At 63.5% G+C, this 11,070-nt stretch overlaps 1 protein-coding gene across 5 annotated transcripts; it reads right to left on the bottom strand.

Moving 5' to 3' along the window:
* Positions 1–1,390: 1,390 nt before the first annotated feature.
* On the bottom strand, positions 1,391–11,065 carry TRIM50 (tripartite motif containing 50). 5 transcript variants are annotated; one of them, XM_089321988.1, is made up of 7 exons: positions 10,925–11,065; positions 7,752–8,162; positions 5,870–5,965; positions 4,962–5,192; positions 4,846–4,868; positions 3,909–4,033; positions 1,391–2,929 (listed from the first exon to the last, which is right to left on the bottom strand). In XM_089321988.1, the coding sequence occupies exons 1-7, from the start codon at positions 11,063–11,065 to the stop codon at positions 2,340–2,342; spliced, it is 1,617 nt and encodes a 538-aa protein (XP_089178114.1). In that variant the 3' UTR covers positions 1,391–2,339. The 5 variants fall into 5 exon arrangements, with proteins under 5 accessions (XP_089178114.1, XP_089178115.1, XP_089178117.1 ...); XM_089321989.1 differs by having other exon boundaries at positions 7,752–8,060; XM_089321991.1 differs by having other exon boundaries at positions 7,752–8,179; positions 10,925–11,035.
* Positions 11,066–11,070: the final 5 nt, after the last annotated feature.

Below are 11,070 nucleotides of genomic sequence, written 5' to 3'. Positions count from 1 at the left end.
GGTTTAACCCATTGGTTTATGGTGGCTTTGAAGGGACCTGGAGCCCCCGGGACAGGTCTACACTGCAGGGTGAACTTGAGCCAACCATGCACAGGCAGTGGTTACAGCCACGGGGCGGATGTGCGGATGTTAGGAAGGGGGGGGGGGGTCTGAAGGCCCTCAGAGTTTGGTGGCCAGCAGGAGAGGGCGAGGCTGCAAAGGGTGCCTGAAGGAGCTGGGAGGGGTCAGGGCTGCGTGCAAGGCGGGGGAGAGCCGTGGCGGCTGAACCACACCAGTTCCTCAGGTGCCCGTCCCCATCTGAGAGCCACCGGGGCTTCCAGAAGCCCCCTTGCGGGCAGTCACAGTGAGGCGATGGGGCGTGGGAATTACTGGCCCCTCAGGGTTCCTTCAGCAGTGTCCAGCAGATGTGGGAGTACAGACACCCTGGCTCTGATCCCCGCCCCTCCCCTGGACTGAGCCTCCACGCTGGCCATGAGGCGGGCTTAGCAATGCCGTCCTGGCTGCCCCCCTGCTGTTCTGCCAAGTTGACCTCAGAGGCCAGAGAACGGGACGGATGGCGGTGTTTCGGGAGAAGCAAGCTGGAGGAAGAGAACGAACGGGCCCTTGGGCGTAGTGACCTGGGTGTTCACTGAGTCTCTCGTCCCACACGGGAGCAGTGAGCACCAGTTTCGAAGTGTCACCAGGGGCCTGCACCGTGGTGCCGTGGGTTAAACCACCACCTGCAATGCTGGTGGAGTCCACTTCCGATCCAGCTCTGCGATGGCCCGGGAAAGCAGTAGATGGCCCAATTGCTTGGGCCCCTGCACCCACGTGGGCGACCTGATGGAGTTCCAGGCTCCTGGCTTCGTCCTGGTCAGCACTGGCCATGGTGGTCATCTGGGGAGTGAACCAGCCCATGGAAGCTAGCTCGCTCCCTCTTGCAGCCATCTGGAGAGTGAACCACTGGATAGAAAATCTCATCTCTGTAGTTTTGCCTTTCAAATAAACAAACAACCTTTATAAAATATCATCAGGGCTATTTCAAAAACAACGCTCAGGGCTAAGGGAGCCCACTGAGACGGTAGTGGGGGTGTGCAGTGGCACCACTGCCACCCCTGGCCCAACAGAGTAAGGGAGAGACAGGAGAGGTGCTGGGGAAGCTGCCAGCCCAGGCCCCAGAGGTGGGAACCCGGCACACACGGACTTCAGATGCCCTCCCACCTCCTGCCCAGCCCGGCTGGAAGCCATCACGGCCTCCTATCACGAGGGTGGGCAGGGTGCAGGGCGACAGTTCAGTCACGGACTGGAAGGCAGAGCTGAGTGACCAAAGGCCAGTCCCCCCTCCAAGGTCAGGCACGCAGTGGCCAAGGCCAGGGCCCGGCAGGTTCAACCAGCAGACTTAGAATGAGCCGCTTTTGGATTCAGTTTATTACACAGACAGCGAAGCGGAGCCAGAAGTGCTGGCTCCACGGGGTCCTTGAAGCGAGCCAGGAAAACGAGGGCTGGGGACGGCCACAGTACAGGAGCCAGTCTGGCTGTAGCGGAGCTGTCTCATCCCAGGAGAGGGGACAGAAAGCCTCGGACCACATCGCAGCCTCCCACTGGAGGAGAGGTGAGCCGAGATGGCCGGAGCCAGCGTCTCCCCTAGCCCTGGCGGGCTGCGCAGACAGGCGGCGAGGTGGGCCTGTGCCTGGTGCCCGCGGGGAGCCCAGGGGCTCTGCAGCAGCCCTGCATGGGACTGTGGACCCTCTCTCCAGAGGGCGGCCCAGCTCCAGCCTCTCTCTCTCTCTTCCAGTTCTCAGATTCAGGGGGAGAATCCCATTGTCCCAGCCTCCATCCGGGGTGAACACCAGCCCGTCGGCTCCCTCCCACCGGGCTGCAGCTCCTGCCTGGCCCCTGCCTGCTTCTCAGAGGCTGTCATTTTTGGCATCTGCCCGAGCGGGGGAGGGGAGTCTCTGAAGGTACAGCAGACGGACAGGTGGGCAGGTGGGCAGGTGGTGGGCGCCAGGTGCGGCCTGAGCAGCGTGTGGGCACAGCAGGGGCAACCTGCAGGTCACCTGGAGAAACAGGGCCAACGCAGTGCCCTTGGGGGGTTTCAGGTTCACGGTGACCAGGGTGCTTCAGCCCTCAGTGGGATGGGGAAAGCGTGGCTGCAAAGGGCCAGTGGCCACCCAGGCCTGGCGCTGATGACCCCGCCAGGGGCCAACAGAGATGCCCCTGGCTGATGGGGAAGAGACCACAGTGCCCGTCGTTAAAGTCCGAGGGACACACGGACGGGCACAGGGGCCTCCCCAGAGAGCAAAGGCATCACTGTAGGGCCTGATGGGACGCAGCTGGCTTGGACCTGCAGGCGGGCGGCCCTACAGCTTGGTGGGCTGTGGGGGGCCCAGAGGGCCGGGCCCACCGGGTGGGGGCAGGACCATGGGCAGCGAGTCGCTGGCCCTCTCATGCCAGCAGGTGTCCAGGATGGGGTAGAGCTTGCCCTGGAAGTCGGCCTGGAACGTGTAGAGGGGCCGCAGGTCATCGGGCCGGTCGGCGTCGAAGAAGGTGAGCTCCCCCTGCTCATAGTGCAGGTAGACGCCGATGCGGTGTGGGCGGCCTGCCACAGGCAGGGGCACCCGCGGGCTGGCGAAGGCCTCATACAGCCGGCCCTCCTTCAGGCCGATCAGCCACACGCCCTGCTCCGGCGACTTGCCCAGCTTGCCCTTGCGGCTGGCCGTGGCCTTGATGACACCCAGGCGCCAGTCGCTCTTGCCGCCCACCACCACCTCCCAGTAGTGGCGGCCGCAGGAGAAGCCCCGGCTGGCCAGGACGCAGGCGCTGTAGTCGAAGCCCTCGGGCTGGCTGGCGCGCCGCTGGGCCAGGAGCCCGCACTGCACCACCGTGTTGCCCTTGGACAGCTCCAGGAGTGGGTGCGCGGTGGCCGGGTCCAGCTTCAGCGACTCCGGGGCTAGGAAAGAGGCCAGAGAGAGGCTGGTGTGAAGCCGAGGGGAAGGCGGCCGGCGCTGGCCCTGGACAGCCCCCAGGGTCTCGGTGGGCCCAGGAAGGGGCTGCCTGCTGAACGGATGCCAACGACGTAAGGTGCAGAGAGCAGGCACCGAGCAGAGGGACCCGCGGATGGCAGCCACCAACAGGGGCCCAGCCCCGCCCTCTCGGCGGCCGGGAGACTCCGCAGCGCCTGCGCCACTCCGTGAGTCCCCGCTGGTCCACTGACCCCGAAATGTGCGAGCGGGCGCCAGTGAACAGCGAACACGCCGCCATGTCCTCTCCGCACCCCCTCTTTCATTTTCTTTAAATAGAACCCTGTTTCCGCTTCACTAGTGACATCAGTCCACTGAGTAAGCGCTGGCTGAGGACGAGTAAGCAGCAGGCTGGCGGCCATGTAGGAGTTAATTAAATGTCTTTGACTTGTTCTGTTTCTAAGTATTTTGCCGTTCTCACGTCTCCAGGTTTGAATTTACTTGTTTGAAAGGCAGAGAGACAGAGATAGTCCATCGGCTGGTTCACTCTCCTAATGCCTACAACAGCCAGGGCTGGACCAGGCGGAAGCCAGGAGCCAGGAGCCCCATCTCCACCTCCCCCACAGGGAGAGGGGCCCAGGTATTTGAGACCTCGATGCTGCCTCCCAGGTGCGCGGCAGCAGGAAGCTGAAAGCTGAGCTGATCGGGACGCAGCCCTGGCCCGCTGCACCACGCACACACCCCTGAGTGATCTGCACAGAGCACCAAACCTCACCTCTGACAGATGGCCTGAGGCTGACAGGCCACAGCCTGCCCGGTCCTGGCCAGTGCCGTGTGGGGCTGAGCTGGAACCCGAGTCTCGGGGGACAACCCCGCCCCCGCCCCGCGCTCTCCCCGCTGCCCACGCCCGCCCCGCTCTGCATCCCCACCACTGAGACCTCTTCAAGAGGCGGGGCTGGGGGGGCTCACCTGGCAGAACCTTCCGGAACAGCCTTTTCCAGACGGTCAGTTTGATGTCGGCCTGGTGGAGGCCTGGCTTGAAGGAGATGGGGCTGAACGCGCCGTCCAGGGGCCGGGCCTGCTGCAGCTCCGCTCTGAGTGGGACAGGCCACACGATGGGGGGACCTGGGCCCCCACGGCCCCGCCCCACGCCAGACCCCGGGCTCAGTGGGACACCCACGATGCCTGTCGCTCCTTCCCCTCCACACCCGCCTCCTCCCTGGAAGTGGAAACACCCCAGAGCCGTGGCCCCTGCGGTGCAGGTCTGGGTGCACTGCCCGGGAACTCATCAGGAATGCAGGTCCCTGGGCCCCACCAGAGCCAGGCGGCCTGAGGCCCCACTGATATCCAGGAGCCACTCCTGGGCACCAGGCGACCCTGGCCCCGGGCGCAGCTGGAGAGGACGCCTTCCCCTAACCAAGCAGGCTCTGTCCATTCACTGAGACCAGGCTCTCCCACACTTACTGGCGCTGTGGCTAAAAGCAACCTGAACACACAAGGTGGCTGAGGGAGCCCCAGGAAGAGCGGGAATCATTCCCTCGTCAGCTGACAATGAGGGTCCACGGTCCCCGGGTCCGCAGAGCAAGTCCAAGGCCCTCCTGGCCGTCACCCAATCCCCCCAGCAACACGGACCTGCTCACAGCACCCCAAGGGCCACCCACACCTGACCCTTCCCTCGGCCCCGCTTGCGGTAGCCTGCCCTCCTGGCTGTCACACCTGTGCCCCTTAGCCGGCGCCTGCGGTGTGGCTCTGGCCTGGGGGGCCGCAGTTCACTGTCTGTCTCCCACCAGTCTGTGGGACCCCGGGAGGCAGGGACGTGGTGTTCGTGTGTTCTCCCTGGGCTCAGCCTAGGGGCCCTGGCTAGGCTGAGCGGAGGAAAGGGTGAGCCGAGGTGCCCGGGTGTTACCTGGAGGCCAGGGAGTGGTAGTTCTGGAAGACAGGAGGGCGCGGGTGAGGCCGGGGCTGGCCGTGCGAGTCCGCAGTGGGGGCTACGGGGAAGGGGCGTGGCCGCCGCCCACTCACCCGGATGAACTCGTGGTGGCTCTCGTTGCCGAACTGCTCCAGCACGCGCTCGGCCTGCGCCAGCCGCTCCTGCGCGCCCTGGGCCTGCTCCAGCTGCATGTCCAGCGAGGCCACCAGGCCCCGGGTGTGAGCTTCCACGCCGCCCAGGCAGCGGGCCTTCTCCTCGTCCACCAGGTGGTGCAGCTCCTGGAACTCACGGCGGATCACCCAGCTGAAGACGTCCGACTCGTTCTGGGACAGGGAAGGCCCGGTCACAGCACCGCCTGACCAGGGCGGGCCTCGCTGTGGGGCTGGCGGTGCCACCCGGGGGGTCGCAGGGTGGGCCACGTGGACTGCCACCTGCCAGGGAGCCCCAGAGGTGGCCGTGGACAGGCGACCACGGCAGGACCCCAGCTCTCGTTTTAAATGAGCACTGGTCGGTGTGCACTGGGGAAGAGGTGTTTGAGCATGGAGTTCCATGGCTACAAAAGACCCAGAAGGCCCTGGGAGAGCGGGCGGTGGCATGAGAGGGCCCACGGCCCCCATCTCACACCCACCCCCCAGCCCCACGCGCCTCTCACGCAGGTAAACCAGATAGCACCGAGGGCTTCTGGGCCTTCCAGGCCTGTGCCCCCCGCCGCAGGCTGCCAAGGTCAGGCAGACACAGGTGGCACTGGGCAGGGGGGTGTGGGGGGAGTCACGCTCATGCTTCGGGCTGTTTACCTCTGGGGCTCAAGTTCTGGGTTATCTCAGACGCAAGGACACGGAGGACAAAAGCGGACTTGGAGCCAGGCCTGACAACTGGGCCGAATTCCGCACCCCGCCCTGGAATGCTGTGCATTCTGGCTTTGTATGGCAAGTGCGGCTGTCGGGAAAGGACAGCGGGGTCGGGGTGCTGCTGGGGGCAGGGCCGGGGGGGGGGCACTCACGACGATCCGCGTGCGGTTGTTCACCAGTTTGGCAATGTGCTCCTCCACCTTCTTCTGCTCCTGCTTCAGGTCGGAGATGAGGGCTGCCAGATTCTCCTGGAGACGGCGGCCAGGGCCCCGTGAGCGGCCGGCCCTGCCACCACACTACTCCCTGGGGCCTCCTGACAGCCATGAGTATCCCCGGTGGGAGTACCCAGAGCTCCCCAGGACAGCTGAGAGCACTCAGGAATGTGCCGCACTGGGTGTCACGGGGAGAGATGAAGGGCACGGCCACCGGGGCGCCCCACACGGTGCCTGTACCACATCCTGGCACCAGCAGGTCCCCGGAGAGGGGGCCAATACTGCAGCAAGAGCCCAGGAAGGCGCCCCTGCGGCGAGGCTGGTTCTGCGGCCGGTGTAGCTGCCCCAGCCAAACCTGGTTCCCCTCTCCCTATCAGCACTGGAATTCATCCCCAGCCCCCTTGGGCCCAACCTGGACTGGAGGCCCCTCCAGGCTGCCCCAATCCCGCTGCTGCCTGCCAAGGCCTCGGGCAGCTGAGAGAGGCCCGGGAAGGGCATAGTGATGGCCCCCAGCCCCAGGTGGAGACTCAGGGCCCCGGGACAGCAGGTGCACTCGCGGACTGATGAAGCCATCGCTCAGGCAGCCCACCATCTCAGTGGGCACATAAAGACAGGGAGGCCCGGACGGGAGCAGACCGGAGAGGGAAACCTCAGGCCGGCCCTGTGGTGCTGTGGGCTAAACCTCTGCCTGCAGCACCGGCATCCCACATGGGCGCTGGTTCGAGTCTCGGTTGCTCCACTTCCCATCCAGCTTCCTGCTAACACATCTGGGAAAGCAGTGGGAGACAGCCCAAGTGCTTGGGCCCCTGCACCCATGTGGTGGACCCAGAAGAAACTCCTGACTCCTGACTGTTGCAGCCATTTGAGGAGTGAACCAGCAGACGGAAGGCCTCTCTCTGTCTCTCCCTCTGTAACTCTGCCTCTCAAATAAATAATCTTTTTTTTTAAAGGAGAGAGTGAAACCTCACACCTTCGTCGCAGAGTTGTGGGGTGACAGGAACCCCAATCCGAAATGGGGACCAAGCAGGGGTCAGAGGGGATGGACGGGCTCCGGGGTTTCCTTCTCTCCGGGTGACCTTGGGCTCTCCCTCCACACTCCCGGCCCTTCAGTGCCCGCTGGCCAGCCCCTGGGGAGCGGACTCACAGCACTCCATCCCGCAGCTGTGGGAAGCAGCATCCCTGCCCCGGGCAGCCTCCACCCACCTCCTTCCCAGGGTTCCCTCGTTCCCACATCATCTGAGTTGGCCACCTACAAAGGTGCTGCCGGTGGCAAAAAGCAACTCGCTAGACACTGGGGCCAGGCCCCCGGGGGGCAGGGATTCACCGGCAGGCACCGTGTGCCGGGCTCGGCGCCAGGCACTGAAACGCGAGGGCACGGCCCAAAGTTCACGGCACGTGGAAGGGTGCGCTGAGCTGGTTTTGCTGCGCGAGGGCTTCGAAGTCCCTGCACAGTCGCTTCCTGGAACAGTTTCCCACGAACTTCCTGAAGACCCCTCTCACGGCCTGGATTGCAAAACTCGCTGCACCACAATAAACTCATCTTTTAATCCTCTTTTCCACGAATCTCTCAAGTCCCCTCCTATGCCAGGGCACAAGCCACATCCTCCCAGGGTGCAGCCAGGGGAACCCTCAGGAAAACCCTGGGGCACAGGCCAGCAGGTGGCGCCAAGATACTCTCCCCAAGGTGGGCTCCACCGAAGCCCCCCGGCCGCTGGTTGGAGCTCAGCACCGATCGACGCCACATGGTGGCGCCAGAAAGCCCGGGTGCGGGCCACAGGCTCCCCGGGGAAGCCTCCCCCTCCTCCGCGGCCCCGTTTCCCACCTTCATGCGGCTGTAGACGGTGGAGACGGGCGTGACCCGGTGGTGCTGGTGGGAGCCCAGCAGGCCACACAGGCCGCAGATGAGCTCCTGGTCCTGCTCGCAGAAGAGGCTGAGCGGGTTGCGGTGGTGCACGCACACGCTGGGCTCCGGCTCCTCGGGCAGCTGCAGGGCCTCGATGACCCGCGCCAGGGAGACGTTGGGCGGCGAGCTGCTGCAGTCCGCCGGCTGGCGGCACACGGGGCAGCGCAGCTCCGAGTCCAGGTGGCGCGACAGGGCCAGCAGGCAGTCCTTGCAGTAGGAGTGGCCGCACTGCAACATCAGGGGCTCCCTGAAGACCTCCAGGCAGATGGGGCACTGCAGCCGGTCCTCCAGCTGGGGCATGCTCACCTGCCAAGCCATCCACGCTGCAGCCTGCAACCAGGCCAGCCCTGTGAAAACCGACTGGCAACGAGACGTAAAAGCCCCAAGGCCAGCGACAGACCCTGGCAGGACCCCAGCACCGCACTACCTGGGGCCTCACAATCCGCTGGGCCTCAAAGCAACATCACAGACGCGGCCGCTGGGCCCCTTCGTCCTCCCGGGATGGGACAGCAGGCACCAAGACCCGGGTGGTGAAGCTGGACGCCTACCTGGCTGCCCGGTCTCCGCCCCTTACCCGGAGACACGCCCCTCCCCAAGGTCACCAGGAATCAGGTGGAAAGTGGGTCACGTCACGGGACTGCTGGGCCCGCTCTGATAAGTGCGACATTCGGCTGCTGGCCTTGGCCGGGGCTGGGGGAGGGGGAGGGGCGCCGGCAGAGGGGCAGGGCCTGCCGTCCACACCCGACAACCTGGTGGGAGAGGTTCTCAGAAGTGTTTAGAAACAGAGCGTTCTAGAACGGCAGACCGCGGTCCCAGCAGGCCTCTGTTGGCCAGCGACAGGCAAGCCCCAGGTCTAAGGTAGGCAGGTGGGATCTGCAACGTGTCAAGCACCAAGCTGAGTGCCAAGAGTCGGCAGAGAATGAGACAGAGGCCCTGTCCCTTGGAAGTGGAGAATACAGCGAGGGCAGGGCTGGCATTATCTAGGTAAGTCCCGTGCAGGAAGTAAGCGGGGTGAGAGGGAGGGGGAGGTGAGGGACCGCCTGAAAAAGTGGTGGAGTTAACACCTAAAGGGTGCAAAGCAGGCAGACACTGCAAAGGCTGTGCGTGCAAAGGCCCTGAGGCTGGAAAGGCTTGGCAGGTGAGAGACAGGAGGGTTCTTCAGAAAGTTCACGCGGGCAGGGGTTGATCCCAGCAGGAAGACGCCCACGTCCCACACTGGACCGCCTGGCTTCGAACCCCAGCTCCAGCTTCCCGGGAGACAGTGGTGATGTCCAAGTCGCCCGTGTGGGAGACCTGGATTGAGTTCCAGTCTCCTGGCTTCAGCACCAGCCACTGCAGACGCTGGAGGAAGGAACCAGCGTATGGAAACTGCCTCTTTGTATTTCTGCTCTGCAAATAAATTAAATTACACGCACCCCCAAATCAGACCGCATTCCTCTCTCAGAAGCCCTCCAGTAGCGCCCACGAATGCTGGCTTTCCCTGTCAACCCCTCCAGTCTCATGTCCTGAGGTTTCAATGTCAGGCATTGAACAGAGAGGATAGAGGTTCAGTAAGAGGCCGCCCTGCCCCCCCCCCCACAGGAATCACACTTCAAGGGGCCGGCATTGTGGGGTAGCAGGTACAACTGCACCTGCGATGCCAGCATCCCATATGGGTGCTAGCTCATTTCCCAGCTGCCTTGCTTCTAATCCAGCTCCCAGCTGATGGCCCAAGTGCTTGGGACCCAGCACTGGCCACTGTGGCCATCTGAGGAGTAAACCAGCAGATGGGAGATCTCTCTCTGTCTCGTTCTTTCTCTGTAACTCTTTCAAAATAGGGGCTGGCGCTGTGGCATAGCAGGTAAAGCCGCCACCTGCAGTGCCAGCATCCCACAAGGGCATTGGTTCGAGTCCCAGCTGCCCCACTTCCGATCCAGCTCTCTGCTATGGCCTGGGAAAGCAGAGGAAGATGGCCCAAGTCCTTGGGCCCACGTGGGAAACCTGGAAGAAGCTCCTGGCTCCTGGCTTCGCATGGTCCTAGCTCTGCCCATTGTGACCATTTGGGGAGTGAGCCAGCAGATGGAAGACCTCTCTCTTTCTGCCTCTCCCTCTCTAACTCTGCCTCTCAAATAAATATATAAATCTTAAAATAAATAAATAAACAAATAGATAAATAAAAAGGGTGGCCTCTTTATTTATAAATAAATAAAAAGGTGACAGCCAGCAAGGAGACGGGGACCTGCAGGGAGCTGGATTCTCCCCAGAGTGTCCAGTCCAGTGCTGCCACTCTGATTCTAGGCCCGGGAGAACAGCACTGGACTTCTACTAAAGCAGGTATAGTTTCCTGCAGAGCTCCGTGCTACTCTGTTGCAACAGTGATAAAAACTCAGAAGGCAAAAGAAAAAAAAAAAAGTAGTTAAAGGTCGGAGTGATCAAGTGTACCCACTGTTGGGGCCCGCCTTGTGGCAGAGTGGGTAAAGCTGCTGCCTGAGATGCTGGCACGGGCCTCGGTGTGAGTCCTGGCTGCTCCACTTCCGATCCAGCTCCCTGCTAATGGCCTGGGAAAAGCACCAGATGACCCAAGTGCCTGGGCCCGGGCACCCACGTGCGAATCCCAGCACAGCCCCAGCCACCGTGGTAGCCATCTGGGGAGTGAACCAGTGGATGGAAGACCTCTCTGTAGCTCTGCCTTTCAAATACAACAACAAAAGAGAGGGGGGAGGCTTTAAGGCAAGCAGAAGCCGCAGGAAATGAACCCGAAGTCAAGACAAGAGACAGACCCGGGGAACAGCCAGGAGCCAATCAAGAGCCCTCCTTAATCCCAAGGGGCAGGTGCAGCAGGTTCTTATTTAGCAAGCTGGGGTACCTCGCCTCTCCTCCCAGGGCCCGGCGGCTTGACGCCCAAAGTCCTCTCCTGGACCCAGCGGCCCCCGAAAGGCAACAGAGCAGGGAAACAGCACGCGCCCCTGCCAGCCTGCTCCAGCCCCCGGCCACGCCTCCGTCCGGTTCCCGGCGCCCACCCCACGCCCTCCACCACACGCTCCACGTCTCACTGGCCACGGCCTGCGCCCCAGCACGCGCCCCAGGCCACAGGCTCTGCCGGCCCTTGTCACCTGCGCTCCGCCGCCCTCGGCGCGCACGTCCCCGGTGCACGCTCCTTGCCCCCTCACGAAGGTGTACGTGCTCCCGTCATCACGCTCTGCGTGGCCCCAGTCACGTGTCCCCCACTCCATCAGCCCTAGCACGCACCCCATCCGCC

The sequence above is a fragment of the Oryctolagus cuniculus genome, chromosome 19, assembly GCF_051225735.1.
Source record: "Oryctolagus cuniculus isolate XC-2025 breed Fujian yellow rabbit chromosome 19, ASM5122573v1, whole genome shotgun sequence".
Lineage (NCBI taxonomy): Eukaryota > Metazoa > Chordata > Mammalia > Lagomorpha > Leporidae > Oryctolagus > Oryctolagus cuniculus.
Note: the sequence above shows the minus strand (reverse complement) of the source record. Positions and strands in the feature narration are given on the sequence as shown.